Source organism: Nelusetta ayraudi, unplaced genomic scaffold (assembly GCF_046127955.1).
Source record: "Nelusetta ayraudi isolate G7.1 ecotype Tasmania unplaced genomic scaffold, CSIRO-AGI_Nayr_v1 ptg000071l, whole genome shotgun sequence".
Classification (NCBI taxonomy): domain Eukaryota; kingdom Metazoa; phylum Chordata; class Actinopteri; order Tetraodontiformes; family Monacanthidae; genus Nelusetta; species Nelusetta ayraudi.
The window spans coordinates 2,250,001-2,271,675 of record NW_027466121.1 but is presented as its reverse complement, the minus strand read 5'-3'; the positions used below and the strand labels follow the sequence as shown (position 1 = coordinate 2,271,675).

The 21,675-nt window shown below is 41.3% G+C and overlaps 2 protein-coding genes across 4 annotated transcripts in view; both read left to right on the top strand.

The window, feature by feature from the left end:
- Positions 1 to 5,440, top strand: part of nlrc5 (NLR family, CARD domain containing 5) — a 28,995-nt gene extending 23,555 nt beyond the window's left edge. For 2 of the 3 annotated variants that reach the window (XM_076042562.1, XM_076042560.1), the window contains 9 exons: positions 233 to 331; positions 471 to 554; positions 1,081 to 1,164; positions 2,218 to 2,301; positions 2,396 to 2,479; positions 2,563 to 2,640; positions 2,768 to 2,851; positions 3,997 to 4,080; positions 4,197 to 5,440. In XM_076042562.1, coding sequence (XP_075898677.1) covers positions 233 to 331; positions 471 to 554; positions 1,081 to 1,164; positions 2,218 to 2,301; positions 2,396 to 2,479; positions 2,563 to 2,640; positions 2,768 to 2,851; positions 3,997 to 4,080; positions 4,197 to 4,278 — 763 coding nt within the window. In that variant the 3' untranslated portion in view covers positions 4,279 to 5,440. The remainder of the gene's footprint in view (positions 1 to 232; positions 332 to 470; positions 555 to 1,080; positions 1,165 to 2,217; positions 2,302 to 2,395; positions 2,480 to 2,562; positions 2,641 to 2,767; positions 2,852 to 3,996; positions 4,081 to 4,196) is intronic. The other variant, XM_076042561.1, reaches the window with a different exon arrangement.
- Positions 5,441 to 6,743: 1,303 nt separating this feature from the next.
- cpne2 (copine II) overlaps positions 6,744 to 21,675 on the top strand; it is a 32,020-nt gene continuing 17,088 nt past the window's right edge. The window contains exons 1-9 of the mRNA XM_076042851.1: positions 6,744 to 7,002; positions 9,872 to 10,077; positions 14,568 to 14,747; positions 15,246 to 15,320; positions 15,522 to 15,593; positions 16,647 to 16,730; positions 16,926 to 17,015; positions 17,202 to 17,300; positions 19,788 to 19,874. Of these exons, the coding sequence (XP_075898966.1) occupies positions 9,895 to 10,077; positions 14,568 to 14,747; positions 15,246 to 15,320; positions 15,522 to 15,593; positions 16,647 to 16,730; positions 16,926 to 17,015; positions 17,202 to 17,300; positions 19,788 to 19,874 (870 nt within the window). The 5' untranslated portion in view covers positions 6,744 to 7,002; positions 9,872 to 9,894. The remainder of the gene's footprint in view (positions 7,003 to 9,871; positions 10,078 to 14,567; positions 14,748 to 15,245; positions 15,321 to 15,521; positions 15,594 to 16,646; positions 16,731 to 16,925; positions 17,016 to 17,201; positions 17,301 to 19,787; positions 19,875 to 21,675) is intronic.

Genomic DNA, 21,675 nt, shown 5'->3' with positions numbered 1-21,675 from the left:
CAGCTCTGTGGTTCTTTTCTGCTGAGAATATGTTCACGTTCACCGTATGTAAGAGGAGGATTTTTTGGGTTTTTCTGGTGATTGATTAATGTTGGCCTTTCACGGTGGTGGTGTTAGAGCTCGTCTCAAAGCGAAACTCGAAACCTCCGGGTGAGTCAAACTCAGACTCAGGTTTGTCGCCACACACCCACAAATGATTTGGCCTACTTATGTGTGCTTTATTGTGTTGCAGACTAAGCAAGATCACCACTGCACTGGGAAATACAGAGGCAAACAGTGTGTTGCCTATCGCAGTTGCCTTGGAAGGATTGACAAACATTGAGGCACTTGAGTAAGCATTTTCTTTTAATTTTCTTTTTTTTGCACGTAAACAGTAGGCTGTGATCAAAGCAGAGTCAAAGAAAACCTCCCAAGTGCTTGCTGTACTGGTTGTCACCGTTGGCTTTGCCATTTGCGTTGTGTTGCTTCAGGCTGGAGGGCTGGAGGATGAGTGATGAAGGAACTGAGCAGCTAACTAGCATGTTGCCTGCATGGACCAAGCTCAGGAGAATCAGGTAGCAACAGCCGGCGAAACCTATCGGTAGCACAGTTGATCTTGTGGCGCTGTATTGCAGTCATAGGCTGCGTTTCCATTACAGTTTTTTGCAGAATAAAAAGGATATTTCTAAAATTTCTGCTTTGAATAATCTACTGATTATTGAATTGACGCGACAAAAGTAACTTTTTTTTTTTTTTTATCAACCTTATGTCACTCAACAAGGTCTCACATGGAGAAAGGCACAGCCACTGCTTGGCTGTAATTGTGTAACATGTCCGTCACTCACGACATGCCAGCCATTTACTAGAGTTTTGACACCCTTTTAATAGAAGGCAGCTGTTAGTGCTTAGAGTAGGTCATTAGGTAGGCCAAACATCCGCAAACATTTTGGCCTGTATCACTGGAGGCTTTTTTTCTGCACCATGTTATTTACGCATCAATCCATGGTATTGCACTAATGTCGTAATTGTCTAATGTGTGTGTGTGTGTGTGTGTGTGTGTGTGTGTGTGGTGTGTGTATGGGTGCACATGCATGTTGCCAGTCTATCTAATAACAGTATCAGCGACCACTCGGGAGATCAGCTGCTGCGGACTCTTAAAGGCTGTGTTTGTCTTGAGGAGCTTCAGTAAGAACACATTTTATTTTCTATGTATGTTTTACTGGATTTTTGTTTTAGTTAAGTTATAAATTCCTATCAAATACAAAAAAGAGACTATGAATGCTATTACAGGGGACGTTGATGTTACAAAAAAAAAAATGTATTCTCAAATTTACATTCAAATACATTAGATAATGGCTCTGTTAAGAAACAATTCTGATATATTATCGTGGTAAAAATTGGTTCTTCCCAGTCTGTGACTGAAAAACAAAACTGCATTAAAAATGTTTGTTTTTTATGTTTACATGGGAGCACACAGCATGGCAGTGTTCTGAGTGGCTCTGGGGGTGGCAGGATTAGAGCAAATTATGCAAATCAAGCTGTTATTTACTGTACCGTCTCATGGATGTCGATAGAGTGCATGAGTTCCATCAGTCACGACCTGCTGAACGCAAACAAAGAAATTTGCTGAGCTACATATTTGTAAAAGTAGTGGACATAGCCAGTAGTAAAAGTCCAGTGTGTAAAATTTGGCTTGATTTATGATTTTTATCTTGGTGAAAAGTTTACCAAGGTGGAGGCCACTGTAGCTCACTGACAATCTCAGGAAGGGGAGTGAGAGTGAAAGACGCTGCAATCTGAAATGTAACCACTTGATGTCGCTGTTTCTTCTTCAGAATATCCAAATAATATATAAATATATATATATATATATATATATATATATATATATATATATAATATATATATATATATATATATATATATATATATATATATATTTATATATATATATACATACATATATATATATGTTGTCGCATGACTGATGTTGTGGTCATTAAGCACAACAGTTATTTGTTAATGATTTTGCATTTACATAATATATAACGATGAATTGGGTTTAATGTTAGACTACCATAACCTTAATCCATAATTTATTAAGTATGAATACACAATCGATGGACAAGTAATAGACGACTAATTCTAAAATTGTGTACTAATTATGAAGTGCTACCAAATAAATCTTTGAATTTCTGTGTCCGAGTAGGGTTAGAGTTTGTCTGTGCTCTCTTCCAGCATGTCCAGTAACAAGCTGGGTGATGTCACCGCTGCCTCCATGGCTCTTATTCTTCCCTCACTGACACGCATCACCGTGCTGGAGTAAGACGCGTGCGCACCATAAGGTTCAACGCGGTCCAACAGACTCCTCTGGTTTCCTTCTGAGAGTTGTATTCTTTTTGTTTTTCCCCCCTAGTCTTTCGGAGAACGCGATTGGCCACGAAGGATCGGCCAGTCTGTCCGAGGCGATGGTTGGCTTGAAGAATCTCACCAAGCTCCTGTGAGACACTCGTCGCACCACTTTGGGCGCAGACGGAGGAGCAGATTGTGCTTAACTTTTTGTTCTCTTCCTGGGTTTTTCAGTCTGACCTCCGTGGGGACGTCGGAGCTGTGCGCCGTGGCTGCTAACCTGGCTCACTGTCCTCTCATACAGGATGTGGGGTGAGATGAGAAATTGTAACATTGCGCGGCATCGGTGAGCTGAATGTGTGACCTCCATCCTTACTGATTTCTAAAAAAAAAAGCTTAATGTGTGTGTGTGTGTGTGTGTGTGTGTGTCTGTCTGCAGGCTGGGCTGGAATAACTGTGGCGATGAAGTAGCAGTGGAACTGGCCAAAGTTATGCCACTTTGTCAGAAACTCACCAGAATAGAGTGAGTTTTCTCTCTCAATACCAGTTGTGTTTGCATGTAAATAGCAATTTTGTGTTCAATTTGCGTTTGTACTGCAGTGGAACTTGCGACTGTCAGTCTGTGTTCTAGAAAAACATGATGAGGAATGTTGTTCAAATAGCAGAACGTTTGTGTAAAAACAAAATCTAAGTAACTCTATAATGTGTACTGGTGTAATTAAGTACTCTGTATCGGTGAGTACTGAAGTGCAAGTTGTCGTACACGTCTCGTTCCGTAAAAAAGTACTATCGGTGACGGTGTGTCCCTCATCTAATCGTCTACCAGCTCACAGCAGTGGCTAAATCACGGACTGAACAGTAAAATTAATATGTTGACCTTATTTCTGAAGTTATTTGTTGTTTTTTACATAATAATATTTGAAATTAATCTGACAAGATGGAGCTGAGGCTCCATTAACGGGGAGAAACATGAATCATTTGATGGTTCCAGCAGTCATGTGGTTGCCCATGAGATTACCTTCATTAAACATGTATGCTTAGCATGTCGCATACGAAAGCGCACCTGATGTTGTGTGTAATGTTGTCATTTTGCAGCCAAAACGCACGAAGGCTGAGGGTTCAAATCCCATTTTACGGCGTGGGGATTTAAATGTTCTCACCGTGTGTCTCTGTGAGACAACTGAAGTCAGATTAGCCCAAAAAGTGGCATGCTCAGTAGCAGCGGCTCAGGACTAACCGTCAATTCTGATGCCGCAATTTTGTTATACAGATGAAACGGTTCTAAAATCAGAAGCTTTAAGGTTGATTTACTCCTTCACGTTTGAACCTTTGAGCTTTGGCCTCTTTGGGCTTTCAATGAAAGCAAGCCCACTCAGTCATTTCCAGCATTTGCGTTTCTTGTTGCGGTAATAAAGGATGCGTATTCTGAACCCCCGTGGAATAACGCCGACGGTGTACAACCAGTAGCACTGCATTCCCAGCAGACATGCACATAAAACCAGAAATAGTTTATCAGACTTTAAACAGATTTACAATTTGCTTCAGGACTTATTCTACTTTTCAATACAGTACTTTCAATTACCCACTGTTTTTTAATACCTCCTGTAGGGACTTTTATTTATATTTTATTTAAATCCTCAACCTCATGTTTGTGTTTCATGCTCTCAGTTTGGAGTCAAACAATGTGAGTGTGTTTGGAGCCGAGGCTCTGGTCAAAGCCTTGCAGGTCTGTCCTGCTCTGCAGCTCGTCAGGTAAGCCGACTATCAAAATGAAATAAATATCGGTTTGCGTTTCAGAACTATTTGCTGGACACTTTTCACGCACGTGCATTCATTCATTGTGCTGCATCCACTGTGTTGTTTTTCAGGCTGTGGAAGAACCAAGTCTCTGCCAACAATGCCAGCAGGCTCCGGCTGATAGACAGAAGGCTGAACTTCTCACCTACTTAATATTACCCTTGCGTGCTGTATCGTTTATCACATCTGGCTTTTTTTTTTATGGAAATGCACTGACTTGGTTTGAGCTGGAGTGATAGTGGCCTAGTGGGTAAAGGTCCACAATCCAGATATATGCACAGGTTGTGTGAAGAAAGGCGTCTTGAGCAAAAAAAAAAAAAAAAAAAAATGCAAATCAGTTCACTCTGGAAACTCCTGAAGGGAACAGCTGAATTTGCTTGCACTGATCCGTTTGAGCTGCTTGAAAGAACATTTGATCACTGGGTGTGGCAAAGTTCCAATTTGTTGTTTTTTTTCTTTCTTTTGTGGATTTTACCTTTTTAATGTCTTGGTCTTTTATCATTTCTGTGAACTGGCTTGCTGATTATAAGTGAGTGTGTAGGAAACTCTACTGCAACTCTACTGATGGCGACTATTGATGCCTCAAGCTATTGAGGCACTCGCTTGAATGCTCTGAACATATTGCACAGTAATTTAACTTAAACTTCTCAGTGTTAGGAAAAGAAAATATTTCACAGTTTGCTGAAGAAGAAAATTAGTTCTGTTGTTATTTTTTGATATTTCTATATTTTGTTTTCCTAAACGTTATTATTATGTTCAATAGATTTTTGTAAATTAAATTTGTCAATAATATTTGTTAATAATATGGATTCAGTCATTCCAGCTTTAAACCACTAGTCTTCCCAATGGCCAGCAGAGGGTACTTTCATTCAACAAGTTTGATTTGATTATTGTTACTTGAAAAACAGAAGAATTAAGAAAAAAAAAAAAACTTTCCTTCTGGTCCCTAAAAAGTCATTGGACAAGCCATGACAATTTTATCGCCATTCGACATAGAATGTCCCGTGAGATTTCCTGGAAGGAAAGGAGAACAAGTCATTTTGCACTATTGCAACTGTCTGATAGTGAGAGGCCACATAAGTCAAAAACACAATACATCACTTACTTGGTTTAGAAATAAGAGTTTTTAGCACTCTTGATTTCATATTTGGTTGTGGTCTCTGTCCATTTTACGTATTTATTTCTGGTGTTCACAAGGTTAGAATAAAGGACTTTTTTTTGGTTATTTATTTTGCTGCATTCCAACTTTGGAAATTGTTTTTACAAATGAGAAAAACTGCGTATGTGCGTATATTAAAAAAAAAAAAAAAAACAAGAATTGTTTTTGAATTTTTGACTGTCTGTGCAGACGTAAAATTAAAATGGAGTGTTTTTTCCAACCTTTTTCTGCGTATTTGCTGTTTATTTTTAGTGATAACAATTTTTCAATAGCTCTAGTAATTATTATTAATTGAATTATGTTTATATTCAAACAGGTACAGTAAGTAATTATACTGTATTTCAGGACATTGTGTAAGAGTGTTCACACTCTTACACAATGTCCTGAAATACTGTCTGTTTTAGTAATGTTGTACCAAACAAAACGGTCACACATGAAAATGTCGGAGTCTTTGTTTGTAACGGTTTATGATATAGCGTACTCGTTTAATTGTTCTTGACAACTTTGGCTCATTGTGTCCCTCTGGCACCCCCCTGTGATTGAAACCAATAGTGCAGGTTAAGCTCTTCAAACTTCTTCACGCGCAGTTTTGTCATTTTCTTAGTGGTTTTAGATATTATTAAGGCTAATTAAAACCCCACTGTGTAAATATTTATTACAAAGCATATCATAAACAATTTAACACGTTTATTGTTTTTATCATGCTGCATAGCCTTGTGCCGGTTTACGTGTATGATTAGCCATTCGCCTTAGCCTGCCAAATGATAAGTGCCGCCAAAAGTGGTGGAACAGATTGATCCACCCTTTTAGAAGCAGGCGACATTTGCACTAGTTTCTTAAGTGAATAGCGGTGTCTGTGTTTGAAATCTCTAAACTCTGTCATGTTCTTGGGATTGAATAGAGGTGCAATACGACCACCTTTTGCAAATAGACTTGCTTTTTTTAATGGAGAATTAAATATTAGCATTGGTTATTAGTATTAGTATCGGTATCAGGCAGAGGACTTGAATAAACGAAATCAATTTAAATCTTTTTTTTTTTTTTTTTTTTTTTTTTTGCGATTTAGATCTTAGCAAAAGTCGAAGGCTGAAAAATTAACTAGCATACTAACATACAGTTCCTCCGACCAAAGTATTTCTTTGCTAATTCTAGTGCCCACAATATCTAGATCCGTACCTGTGTTACCCACAGAGCGAGCAAGGATATCATACTTACTATTGTCAGAGCTAAAAGACACTTTAACAAAGGTACTACAATTTACAGTTAGTGCCAATCATATGAAATATACATCCACGTTTTTTTCCCCCAGTGAAAGTTTATCGATAAAAAAAAACAAAAAAAAACACCCACCTGGTTTTTGGCGAACGGAAACACGTTACATACATTTGACTACGACGCTTTTATTTTGTACGTAATCTCGTTGCGTTTCCGGTCATCTTCGTCAGCTTTATTGCTCCATCTCCCCACCGCGCTGAGAGAGGAGAGAGCGACGTCCAGGTGGCTCCGTCCGAAGATGATTTTCATCCGCACACTGTTGCGCCTTCCTGGACTCTGCGGATAAACAAAAGAACCCATTCTAAGAATGTCAACAACAGTGTCCGCTCTTTGTTAGAAACAACTAAACCCTTTTTTGGTGTGTGCGCTCGTTCTTTCCCACTCGCGCAAAATTCAAGGAATTGTCAAGTGAAGAGGCGCGAAGTTGGACGTCCTTTATTAGGGTGAGTCATTTACCACCGCTTATCTCTGCTGGAGCTTGTTAACGGCTGGTTAGGCGCGTGCAGGCGGTATATGTGGAGCATGCGCTCGAGTGTGCGGAGTTACACGCGGAGAAACGAAGGTGAGGGCGCGCGGGGGTCACGTTTGGTGAACCGCAAATGCGCGCACGCTCAGTCAGATTGGACGACAAATGTGAAAGCATGTTGTGCTGGCCACCCTTGGCCGTGAACGCAGCTTTTTAAATAGTGTTACCAGCCTCCCATGCTGTGTGTGTGTGTGTGTGTGTGTGTGTGTGTGTGTGTGTGTGTGTGTGTGTGTGTGTGTGTGTGTGTGTGTGTGTGCGCGCGCGCGCGCGTGTACCTGCCCTCCAGGTCTGCGCTGCACACTGGGATCCAGCTGTGAATCACGTGACCGCACCTGGGTCAGAATGAGCGCAAGCACAAAGATGAACAAAAAAAAATGACACGCCGACTTTCAGTCTTACTGTGTTTTCATGTAAATCCGCAAACAAAGCCTTACACTTGTAATGCACTTTAACACACCGTGGAGTGGTGCTCCACTTTACTGCACTCAAAGAAGGTGACACAGTCTGACTAGTAGGTCCACATTATCGTTGCTGCTGCAGGGAGTGATTTGCAGTGGTGGTGGAGGTGGCGGTGGTGGAGGTGGAGGGTCTTATGGCATCAGCAGCTTTTTGGATTTTCACTCCTGCAGGGTTTCAGGATGTGCTGCATGCTTGGTTTGTGCTCCTGTCTGCTCACAAAATAACACACTGGGGATGCTTTCAATGCCAGTTGGATCACTGGTGTGTCATGTGTCCACAATTGCATCTATTTTTTTTACATTGTTTTTGTTATATATCCACCTCATTTCTGCGTTCTAAAGTTGCGTACCTCACGTCGTTCTGTTTTATTGTCGAAGATCTCGTCTCAGAGGAGGGGTGGGGGGGGGGGCAAAGAAAGAAAGCCTTTGAAATTGTTTTAGCTTCATGAAAAGTGTTTTTGTTTGTCTTTAGTGGCCTCTTATGAATGACTGAGTGAATGAATGGAAACATCAACATTTTCAAGCCACCGCCACTACGAGTATGACATCACGGCCACCGAGTGGGAGGAGCAACGCTGGTTATGACACCTTAGTATCTTAGCAACAGTCAGCATCCTTTTAGCTCGCCGCTCCCAGAACAGAACCACGGGCGCAAGGTGCTGCGCTGCTCGTCTCCAAACACCCCTTTTTTCCCCCAAAAAAATGTTTCGTGTGGGCAAAAAAATACACGTTAAGTGTTTTATGGCAAATGTGTGGCGTGCACGTTGTGTGTTGTGTGTGATTTCTTTTCTCATGGTTTCCCTCAAGCTTTTTCCATTTTGGAGGTTTTGTGGTGGCTTTGATCTGGGCTTATGGCTGTGTGTGTGTGTGTGTGTGTGTGTGTGTGTGTGTGTGTGTGTGTGTGTGTGTGTGTGTGTGTGTGTGTGTGTGTGTTTGTGTGTGTGTGTGATATGTTTAATTCTAGATATTGTTGGGTCTTCCAGAGGGCAGACATGGCTTACGTCCTCTTGCACTGACAAGGCCCAGTACCCTGCATGTGTCTCATGACGTCTGTTTAATTAATCCTAAGGGGCTTTTCATTATATTTGTCTAATGTGAACTTGATCAACCTAGTCACACATTCACGTATCCAGAATTTCTTCATGAATACATACAAATGTAATATATATGTATGTGTATATATATATGTATATATATATATATATACATATATATATATGTATATATATATATATAGACATATAGACATATAGATGTATAGATATTGTGTCCCAAGAAACAATAGCTTTTGTTTAAGACTTAAAGTTTTCAGGATATTTATACGTATCTTTGAACAGGAATACTGCAGATTTGCAGTTACAGTCACTTTGATTTTAAAAATCAAAAATCCAAGCTAAAACACTAAAGTGTATTTTTTTTTCTCCGCCATTTGTTAACCCAAGGGTCATAAGCCAAGTTCATTTAACATCGACATTCACTAAGAACAGAATGGAGAATTTTAATATTTCTGTGCATTTTGTCCCCAAAAAATTGCAAATAATCCACAAGAACTGAAGCGCGACATTGTCATGCATTTCATTGGCAGATTCCATTCAATCACATTGCCATATTCCTACTGCGCTCAGCCTCATTACTGCTCCCTCATTGCGACCGATTCCTCTTTTGTGAATTCATATAAGTGTGAGCATTCTATCTTCGAGAGGTGAATGCGCTGTCTGCCTGGCAACAGCCGTGGACGCCCAATTGTGAGCATCTTATTTTTTCCCCCCTCTGCATCCACGTTTCCAGTAATTTATGCTTCTGTAATGTGTCAGTGCAAGATAACACACACAGACCCACACTCTCCTGTAAAGTGTTGACTTACATAAGACCCCCCAACAAGCTTGTTGTTGTTGGTGGACAAGCTGCGTGTGTGCACGCAATACACGCTGGTCATCTCTGGCAGACGATGTTTGGTGGTTTAAGAAGAACTCTTTCTGGAGGATTCACAGCAGTTTATACTATCTAGTGTCAATTTTTGTCATCAGTTTCAAAAAGTACTACAAGGATAACATTTGGCTTGTGCAAACTCATGCATTTAATTATATATATTTGCATTGTATATGCTGTTATACCATGCAAATTTCCCCAATGTGGGATAAATAAAGGCATTATTCTTCTTCTTCTTCTTCTTCTTCTTCTTCTTCTTCTTCTTCTTCTTCTTCTTCTGGTTCTTGTTCTTGTTCTTTTCTTTTTATATGTACTTGTAACTTGCTACTCACTTTAAAAATATCAGGGACACTCAAAATGAGTATTGTCTGACCTTGTTGCTTCTCGTTATTTTTCCAGGGCATCGACTGTGACCTGGGACCATGGCCTACACTTTGGGCTCGGCCCCCGAGGGCCAGACTCGCAGCGTCTCCGCAGCGCCTCAGCACTGCGTCACTCGGGTGGAAATGTCCGTCACCGCTACCGGCCTGCTGGACCGAGATGTGGCTTCCAAGTCGGACCCGTTCTGTGTTCTCTTCCACGAGGTGGATGGGAACTGGGTGGAGGTGAGGACGCAGGGGGGAAGTGGCTGCAGGAGATTGGTAGAAGGAAGGAGTGACGGATTTTTAGAGTTGGGAAAAGTTCACTTTCTCCATGAACATGTTCAATGTTCAGTTCATAAAACTTAGAGTGAACTGGTTCAGTTGATCGTTCACGATTCAAAATTTTATATTTTCAAAAATGACTAATTTCAATTGACCTTCTGTTATGTTGTTGCAAGCCATTATTTTTCAAAATTGCTGCCACAGACTGATTTTTTTTTTTTTTTTAAGAGTTTTAACACTGAAATTATGCATCAGATTTCATTTTCATGTCAAATTTTTTTAATATTTCATCATTACCATCAGGGTTTATATTGGCACTGAAGGGACATCCTTCAGAATACTGGCAGTTTTACACTTTATAGCTGCCCATTCAGTCCACACTAATAGCCAGCTGCAGCTTTCACACCTAGTTTATTCTCATAAATATGAGGGAAAACGTGCTGCTTGAACGGTCTTTTCTAATGAGGAATTATCAAAACATAAACAGGAGATCCCGGTGGGCAAAGTTTTCAGTCAATGCTGGCTCCATCACAAGGCTTTCTGATATTTTTTCATGCATCAAACATCCATCCAGGCACGAATCCCAGTGTCCTGAGCCACAAAGGAAGTTGCAACTTTTCCCAAAGCGCTCCTTTGGTCTCGTTCTGTGGAGTTGCTTTTATGTATTTTTGTGACTAAATGAGTTGCTTCCCGTGCAACAGAAAGTTGTGAAACTTTAGTGCTAGACCTTCATCATTCTAGTTTTACAACACATTCAAACCATCCTTCCATCCACGCTTCAAAAAATAGGACAACCATATAGACTGTTTTGATGGAGGTACAACATGTCTTGTACAAATCTGCATTTCGATGTTGTTTGCTGGTTGTTATATTTTTCTCTTTGATTATGTCCAAACATGATGTGCCATTTTCTCTTGAAGTGAACTGGTAAATGCGAAAAAAGTGTTTCCATGACACTTTTGCGATTTATCTCTATATCGATACGTCTGGAAAAACCACCTCATGAGAGCGTAAAAACCTTTCAGCGACATTTGAGAGGTTTTTCGAAGTTTCCATTACCTGTTTTCTTATGCGATATTTAGGTTTTACGCAATTCTAGGAGTAATGGAAATGCAGTTATTGAGGGTTTGGGCAGAAAAAACAACTCCTGCCTCATTAGCTGTATTTGTGTTTCTGAAAGACCAAGTACAACTTTTTGGCAGATTGAAAGCAAATCAGATTATTTCATTCAGTCAATCCCTTGATTCCAGACATGTTTTTACCCCCTCTTTGCTTCATTTCATAAAAGACGTGCACCTGCAGCGTTTACTGTACCAGTACACAGCGTGTACGTGTAAATATAGAAAAAAAAAAAAAATCAGCGCAATTGCACTGGAGACGGCGCTGATGAAGTTTCGCTTCTCGCAGGCCGACGGCGCCTGGAGGCTTCTTCCGCCGAGCAGCTGGTCAACAGGCCGAGCCGCTCGCCTTTGGTGTTCATGCGTGCGCGCGTGTGGGCGAGGGCCGCGCGTTGTAGCTCGCCGTCGGTCAGCGGGGCACGCGGCTCCGATATGAAATTGCTCGCCGTTGCTATGGTAACAAGGGAAACAAAGAGCTGGAGCGCTCCTGAAGCGAGGGAGCAACGGGAGGAGGAGGAGGAGGAGGAGGAGGAGGAAGAGGAGGTAAAACCAGGCCCCAAACATCTTTCTTTTTGTTACGCTCAGCTCGCCGTTCTTCTTGTTACACGTTCTCAGACAGCCCCCCCAACCTCCCAGGGGTGGGCAAACTTTTTGACTGGTGGGGCCACAGTGGCTTCTGAAATTTGGCAGAGGGGGGTGGAGCAGCAGCAGATGGATGGAGTGTTTTGGTGACCCACCTCATAGGGGGAAAAACATATCATGGGATTATGATAATTGAAAATGAACCAACAAGTTCCAACAAGATATGTGTCTTTGAAGCCCCACGGTATTCAGCTCTTTATTGAAATGACTCTGAAAACACACACAAAAAAAAAATTGGATGAAATACAGTTATTTTATTGCTTCCTCACAATTAATTACATTTCTTTGAGATTTCTTTGGATTAAAAAGCTTCACGGGCCGCATATGGGCCCCCGGGCCGTAGCTTGCCCCATCCTTGTGTTAGCTGCTTCCCTGCAGTCCTCTCACCCCCGGCCCGTCTTTCTCCTCCCCTGCCCTGTGAAACGGAGGCGCGAAAAGCATCTGGCTCCGACGGAGGGAGGAGGAGAGAGGGAGGAGCTGATGATGAGGAGGAGGGGGTAAAAGTGCGAGGGAGGAAGTGCGAGGGTGGTTGTGGGGTGTGAGGTGGCGGTGTGGGAGGGAGGTGGGTGTTTGAGGAGAAGAGTGAGAGTGTGAGGGATGAATCAGAAGAAGGGGATCGAGAACAGAGAGAGGCAGAGGGGAGAATGCAAACGAGGCGGAGGGGCGGCGGAGGAGAAGCGACGGCGGAGCCTTTTGCGTTAAATAAACGGAGAAACCTTGATGGAGAGCAGCGATAGTGGCTCAAAGTGGCGGCGGCGGCGGGAGAGAGAGAGAGAGAGAGAGAGAGAGAGAGAGAGAGAACACCATGGCCCTGCAGAAATGTGGGTTCTCAGCGAGAGAGCGCGTGACAGGGCGCCCCGGATAAATGCTCCCTTTAAAAGTCCTTTGATTTCTCTTTCTCTCCCCTCTGAACTCGAAAAATCCTGGCGCCCGTCGTCACTCAGCATGTGTTGCGGACACACTGAAGCGAGAGCGCAACGCTTGTGTGACTAAAGCTTTAAAAACACAATTTTCCCCCATCATTTGCTGTCACGCTTTTTTCATTTTTGTTGGGTGTTTTTATTTTTGAGAAAAAAAATGAAATGATTAAAACCAGCGTTTCTCAACTGGTGGGTCACGACCCTCTTCTAGGTCGTGGAGCTGTTTTGATTCGGCTTTGTGGCAGTTTCCCTTTCTGGGAATTTCAAAATTCAATAATTTCAATAATTTATTGGCGAGACATGATAGAAAGTTTTGTCGAATAAATTTAGGCCGGTGGGACACAGTGGCGCAGTGGTTAGCGCTGCCGCTTCACAGCAAGAAGGTTGCGGGTTCAATTCTGGGGCTGGGGCCTTACTGTGTGAAGTTCGCATGCAAAAACATGCATGAGAGGTGAATTGGAAACTCTAAAATGTTCGTGAGTGCGAAATGGCGACTTGTCCAGGGTGTCACCCTGCTTTCGCCCTATGACAGCTGGGAGAGGCTCCAGCAGACCCCCTGCAACCCTGGGTTCTGTAAGAAGCGGGTATTGAAAATTGATGGATGGATGGAAATTTGTGTCGCGACTTCATGATAAGGGAAAAAATGCGGGTCCTGAGACTCCACCGGTTGAAAAACCGCAGATTTTAAACAACCCTTCGTCGAGTGATTCAGTCATTTTCAAGGCCTCCCTCAGTAACACAAGAGTGGTGGTGAAATTAACATAAAACACCACCAAGTCAACCATTACGAATCGTGTAAGAATTGCAAAGACACTGATTAAACCAAATGAAAAAAACAGTGTTTTTCAAACGTGACAATCTATTTGTTTTGCGAGCCATCTGCTCGGTTTCTGTTTGGAAACCCAGTCTGGCTGTTTATTCAGCGAGGCTCTGTGCTACACGCTGGTGTTTTGTCTATTCCACGCTATCGATGGTCTGCGAAACATCTGGTCAGATGTTTGGCATCCGCCGGCTGGCTTTCTCAGGCCTCCTGGTACTGTAAGACCGCCACGACAGATAGCAACCAATCACAAATTGGCCTTCACATGCGAGCGCTTTGGTGCTCTTCGTTTTCTGACAATGTTTCAAAAAAATGCTGTGCGCCACAGTATAATTGAACCCATCCATCAAATTGATAACATAGCAAAATTTGTATACACATATTCATATTGCATGTTCCATTCATATTGCATTTTTTTTAAAGAATATATTGAAACATGGACATTATTTCTTTATATAAAGCTGGTTCGACAGGTTATATTTAAAACAGTACAGCACATATGTTCCATACATGTACAGTAAAACCATATTTTACTCTCTCTCTCTCTCTGTCATGCTGTCTCTCTATTGTTTATTGTTTATTGTGATCGCCATAGTGTAGTTACCATGGTAACAGCTGCTCTTCCAGTGGTCCACCTTGAAACATACACGTACTGACAAGGTGTTTGTGTAAAAACAAACAAGGTTATTGCAGGTACAATGTGCCTGTACTCACAATAACTCAATACTTGGGTCCGACTTTAACAATATAAATAAATACAATGCACACACACACATGAATGTATATATATATATGTATATATTTATATATATACATACATATACATATATACATATACATATATATATATGTAGATATGGATATAGATATGAAAGTTTCCTCATGTTCAAGTGTTCAACCATGTAATGTCAGTGTCATTTTCTGTCTCTCTCTCTCTCTCTCTCACTCTAGCTGGGACGCACTGAAACAGCCGTGAACAATCTGAACCCGGTGTTCGGGGTGAAGTTTCAGGTGGACTACCACTTTGAGGAGATACAGAAGCTTCGCTTTGCCATGTTCGACGAGGACAAGTGTGCCACGCAGCTCTACGAGCACGACTTCCTGGGGGAATTCATTTGTACTCTGGGAATGGTAAAGATTTGCCTTTTACGCGTCAAAGTTTTGTCACGCACACACACACGGCCACACGACACCGGTTGCCATGAAATATTAAGCGCGGCCGACCTGCCCAGTTTTGACTCATCCACATGCACTTTCAACATCCGTTTGAAGCGGTGATGAGTTTTAGCACACTTTAAATTTTCCCATAAATCAATAATAGACATCCCATCTAATGTATCATTAAAATATGCAACAAATAGAGCAGTAAAATACCTAAAAAAGAGCCACTGCACCACTGTATCTCAAATGAAGCAAATATTAGTACATCATAATGTTGTCATTACCCATATAGAACCCAATGCTACTCATTTAATTCAATTAAATTTTATTAAAAAGTCTTCGGTGTGAAAGTGAAATTTAAATTATTCTATTCAGACATGCAGTTTAATAAAATAAAAAAATAAAAAAAAACTCATAGAAACAAATCATTGTAAGTGTTTGGTTGTTTTTTTTCAAACTGTCCGCTAGATCGTGTCCAACAAGAAACTCCACAGACCGTTGATGTTGGCCAATGGGAAACAGGCCGGCAAAGGATCCATTACGGTTGGTGTCACCAGCATTCCAACCTTCTGCCTAAACATCAGACGCCTCAGGATGACGTCTCTGTTCTTTACTCTTAGTGGCGCGTTAACCACCGTCGCTGTTGACGACTGTTATTGTTGACGCTCTCCCAGCTGATGTTGTAGTGTGTAGTATTTCTGTTTGCCGCTAATGCTGTGATTTTTTTCCCCCCTCTTTTTGAAGATAACAGCTCAGGAGCTGTCTGACAACAGAATCATCACTTTGACCCTCAGTGGGCGGAAACTGGATAAGAAGGTAGGCATCCGACACCCCACCACTATCAGCACCACCACCCGCTCCCCACCCGACACACACACAAACGCACGCACTCAGAGTGCATTAGCTCAGCACATGCTTCAGGGCACACGAGCAGCAACATTTACTCTAACAGCCAATGTTTTTCTGTCCTTCACCTCTGTCCAGCTTTTAATAATGAGTTGTCATGTGCACTGATGAGGGCACACATATTGTTTTGTTGACTACAAACAACAACAATGAGTGACAGAGCTTCTGTAGCCGAGCGGTGCCTAAGGGAAGGCTGCTCAGGTTAGAACACAACTGGAAATGTGATAATAAGCAATGCAGATGTCCACCTGCTGCGCATTCTGTTGGATTACGCACAAAGCCTGGCCATGGCAGGCGCTCTGAGCATTTCTCATTGAGATAAGATCAAGTGGCTGTGCACCTCATAATCAATGCGACAGGTTGCTTGCTGTTTACTGGATTATTATGAGTTTTGATTGCTCTCTATTTATGTTCCTACTTGGGAAAGGTCTGTGATTGTATGTTGTTGTTAAAGCCTCATTTGATGTTTCAAGATGTTCAGTGTGTTTCTATAGAACCTTTTAATGCGCTTTAAGAAATGTACCTTAGAATCAGCATATGGATCAGTGGGGAACCCCCAGGGCCTTCAACGCCTTCTGAGAGTTTCTAGACATTTTCTGGGCAAAAAATAAATAAACATAGCAGAGGAGTATTAAATTAAACATAATTATTATTTTAAAAATCCATTTAACTTAATTTAATAGAATGCTTTCACGAGTCTTCTGCCAAGTTCACATCACTGTTGTCCAATCAGAATCGTCAGAATCTATAGAGACCCCGATATCAGGCTTATTCAATTGGTCTGGACTTCATGAGTTCAGGAGAATGCCAAGCTGTGTCTCTCTAGTTTCAGATTGAGTGGTGAATTGACCAATCACGGCTTGATTTTAATGGCCAAAGGAAACTTGAGGATTCACCAGCACTGAATCTCAAGAACAAACAAACAAACAAAAAAGGTTCCAGTGACTGTCTGTGTCTGTGCAGGACTTTTTCGGGAAGTCAGATCCTTACCTGGAATTTCACAAGCAGGGAGAGGATGGGAAATGGATGCTGGTGCACAGGACAGAGGTGAGAATTCCAAGCATCTCAAGTCTAAGTAAAACATTTAGCAAGTGACACCGTAACTAACATTTCTTCATGACGTGGAACTGTGATCTATAAAATCTGCCTTTATACCTTTCAGTGTCCCTAGATTTTGTAGAGTGTGCTGCTGCTTTTGTCATTGAAAGTGTTTCATATCTGTTCCTGTCGTTTTTGCTTTAGGTCATTAAAAACACTTTAGATCCAGCGTGGAAACCCTTCACTGTCCCACTCATTTCTCTCTGCAATGGAGACATACATAGAAACATAAAGGTTAGTGCTGTTGGTTCAATAATAATAAGTTGATTATTGTCCATGTGGAAAAAATAGTTGTCCCACTATTTTTGGATATAACATGCGGGATTTCATAGTTGACAGCAAAATAAGTGGACAGTGTGGCAAAAGAAAACAGCTTGTAACAGGATTTAATGGAATTAAATGTGCTCCACACAATGACAGGTTCTGTGCTACGACTATGACAACGACGGAGGCCACGACTTCATCGGTGAATTTCAGACCTCGGTGGCGAAAATGAGTGAAGCCCAGAACTCGGAGGAGGTAAATCATTTTTGAGTTTGTCTTCTTTTGCCCCTTACACTTTATTTATCAAACTTTTTTGTTAATATATACTCCAAGTTCTTAACTTCCCAGGTTTGATGCGTTCAAATAAATGTACATTTATTTGGTTAAAACATGAAACAAATGAAAATGAAAACAACCCTCTACCGTCTATGGAGTATTTTGCATTGTTCCTTTAGATGTGGTTTGGGCCTTGACGTATCATGAGGACAAAATGTTGCTTAGTCAAAGTAATGAGGATATTTAGATTAGTTTGGATTCCCTTGACACCACAGGAAGGTCTTATAGGCTACTGAGCTGCGAGTGAGCCTGAATGGCTGCCACCTCTAATGAGCGGGCGGCATAATGGATGATTGCCTCTGCTGGTAGACTATTGCAGTGTATGTGTGAGTTTGTGTGTGAGGAAGAGAGGAGTGTGTGTGATCATGATTTTTACTCCAAAGTGCTTTGATGGATGGTCAGACTAGGAAAAAAGTGCTCACTAATTGCAGCTTCTTTGCCATTTCATGAATTGTTTTGGCAATAAAAATGCCTCCACCACTGAAAACCAGAAGAATGAAGTCTCGCCAGAGATTTATTGTGGGCTCAACAAATCCAGACCCTGTTTGTCAGTGGAAAACAGAAAGTGGCCCGACTGATGTTCTCAAAAACAAGATGTTTATTGAATCAATAACAGATGGGATAACTGAAAATGGAAATCAGTGTTTGTCCAAAGGTTCATAACTGAAATCAGGCCATCATGTCAGGCCTCTGCAATGGAATCCTTGTGAACCACTAAATGATTTAAAGAGGTCCGTCTTGTTTTTTTGTTTTTTGTTTTTTAAATAAAATAAGTGAGGAATGTTTTTGATATCAACCAGGAGATAACGGCATAATATTATGTTTTAATTCCCCAGCAAAACGACTCAGCTAATTTGCACTTTCAATGTGTTAGGTTGAATTTGTCAACAGGGATGCTGAAATAATCACACATAAATTTGCATTGCTGCTGCATTCACACACATTTGTCTCTGAGGACTGGTTGGGTATCACTGATATGATTTAACTGAAACTCCATTAGGATTTGCTCTTTTTAGTTCTGCCTTGTTTATTGTTCTGAAAAAGTTGTGAGGATGGTGGGAATCAGAACACAGCTTGTTCATTAGCAGCCCTGAGTGTGTGTGTTCTTCTGCGGAACTGAGTGTGTACATGTGCCAAAAGGGGTCTTGTGATTTGTTCTCCCACCGAGTCCATCCGTGCGACTTGATATTGTGTGTTGGGTGAGGGGGGCGAATAACCAGCAAACCAGAGCCGAGCTACTGAAGGATAGAAGCACCGGGGATGCAGTGAGAAGAGAGAGAAAAAAAAGGCCTTTAGCTGAGCCCGCTAGCACGAAAAGCCATTTTTAGCTACCTGTCATTTCATACGTGTCTGTGTCTGTTGAGGCAGCTTGTGCACATTAGATTCTAGGGCTGGAACAATTAGTCGACATAATCGATTACGTCGTCAACATAAATTCGTCGACGCAACACCGGCAGTGTCCAGTACAGTACTGAGCGCCGAGGGTGGCAGTGTCGCTCATTATTTACATCCTGCAAAAACAGCGAAGAAGAACGGCTTCCTCTGTGAATAAGCTAGAAAACTCCTCCGCAAAGTTTCTAAAGTTTAGGAGTATTTGATAGAAAACGAAGCAGCGAAACACGTTAGGTGCAACACCTTAAACGCCGACACCCTGGAGTCGCTGTATCATTACGCACCGCAGAGAAGAGTTCAGAAATAACGTCGAGGATAGACTTGTTCAGTCTAGAGATTTCGTAGATATATTTTTTAAATGACATGCTTATTTGTTAATTAGTCATCAGCCTATGACGCAAGTACATAATACGTTGGTTGTTTTTTTTGTTTTGTTTTGTTTTGTTTTTTCTCCATACGTCAGAAAATCATGGTACAAGCTAGCTTAGCGAACGAAAGTTCACTTTGGTAAATGCGTACTTTACGGCAGTAGTTGGTGAATTACAGCCCCTGTCAATAGAGTTTATACCGAATTGTAAGACACTTTCACTTATCAACTCTGTTATTTAAGGCATATTATTTCGATATTTAAGTTGTAAGAAATCTCTTTAAGGTATTTAACTGCGATAAACATTGTATATAACCTTTAAATCGTGAATTAATATACCTTTGATATTTTGCGTATCGACAGATTAGTCGACAACAAAAATAATCGTTAGTTGCAGCTCTTTTTGAGTCCCTTTTGATCAAATTCATGTCTAAATCTTGGTCGCGTGACGGGTTTACCTTCCTTTTGAATTTGGCCGTACGACGCCAACACTCATTCTGAATTAAAATGAAACATTTCACCCCTAAATAGAGACATTGGGTAAATGTACCCACATCCAAGTGAGTCTCCACGCGTACACCACTGTACCTCTCTCATTCTGACCAACCATCATGTCGCGCCTCTGTTCTCTGCTCCGGTGCCTTCAGGTGGAGTTTGACTGCATCAACCCCAAGAAACAGAAGAAGAAGAAAAACTACAAGAACTCTGGAGTGATCATTGTCAAGCTTTGCAAGGTGAGGAGCACAGTAACAGGAATGGATTGCATGAATTTGAGTCTGTTGACAGCCACCTGCAAAAGTGTTCTGGTTTAACTTTGTGCTAAAACAGACGCATTGTTATACTTTACCCCATACTTAATTAAAATAATAATAATAATAATAATAATAATAATAATAATAATAATAATAATAATTATATAACCAGAGAAGTTACTCACAACTTCTTCCTATCCCCTTCAAACATGAGGCTTAATTATAAAGTGACTTCAGGCAAAGGTATTGTTTTTTTGTTGTAATTGCTTGCATTTGTTTTTTGTTCTTTTCTGCTGAATTTGTTGTTTTGGTTGTGCGCGGGCATTCCTATGTCTGTCTCGATTCTCTTATTGTTTTTAAAATGTTCAGAAAATTCAATTAATTTGAAATATATTATTGTGTAGAATATAGTGTGTGGCTGAGTATTTTGAGTATAGTGTGTGGGCATCTAAACAGGCCCAGGTTTCACTGAGTGAGTCTAAATAAATGAAGAGACTACATTTTCATTGTTAGGCTAAAACATTTTATAATATTTTTGGTTGGTGGTGCGACATTGGATTTATTCAATGTTAAAAAAAAAAAAAAAGTGCTGTGGCTCAAAAAAAGTTGAAAAACACTGCTCTAATGTACTGTAAAAACACAAAACTGCCCAAATTTTAAAATCCCATCGCAGACACTGAATGCATCAAAACGCCCAGCTCGAAACCTCTCTCACTGACACTAAACCCAAACAGCGGACTTTGACGGTCAGCCACGTTATACGTCCTCCATCCACTCTCGTCGGTTCCTAATGACCCATCTCACACTGTGGAACATTCTATTAAACGGCAGAGGTTTGGATCAGCTGACGGGCTTCAAGCTGGGCTCCTACGACTCCCTCTGAATGCCTAATTAGTGCAGCAGATTTGAGCCCCACAGGAAGGATGCGTCTCTTCAGCGCCTATTGGAAGAACATTAAAGCCGCGCGTTCTAACGATGACAGCCTTTCATAATTGATTCTTCTCCGTCTTCGTCTTCTCGGGCGCCCTTTACATCGCGTGCACGCACACACACACACACACACACACACACACACACACACACACACACACACACACAGACACACACAGGGCACACGCTCCCAACTACTAACAGTCTAATTATATTTGTTGGCTGCTGGCAGGGATTAGACTAATGACAGTAAAGCCTGTGCTAAACGTTCGCTGCGATTTAAACGGGGAAAAGTGTTCAGACGCGACAATGAACGCTGTCCCACGATTGTTTTTGTTTGCTTGACAGGTTGTTGTTTTTTTTTCACATTCGTCGTTACGTTTTCCATTAGTCGAGAAAAGGTGCTTTGCAGACAGGATGATTTCAGCCAGGCAGACGTTTATCTCAGCATCGAGGGAAGGTTACAAGCCTGCCCAGTGTATGTGTCTGTTGAAGGTGTAACATTTCTAGGGAAGCCTGCCAGACAGTGTGTTTCCTATTAAGGGCACTGTCAGGTGAGCTTCCTTAAAAAATGTCAGTGCAAGATGGCAGCTAACTCAGAGCAAGACCCTTACTGCTCTAGGTATATTCTTATAAATATATATGGGAACCGTTCAAGGGTAGGAAACCCAAATTACTTTAATTGTACTGCAAGTGTAAACTTTTATTCATGGATTTATGGGCAGTAGATTAAGCTTTTACCAATATAAAAATTATATATCAAGCCACATTTTACACACCGGACCTTTAATGCAGCTTGTATCGACTGCCTTGAACAAGCTGCCAAGCTCTCATCATTTGTGATGATTCTATC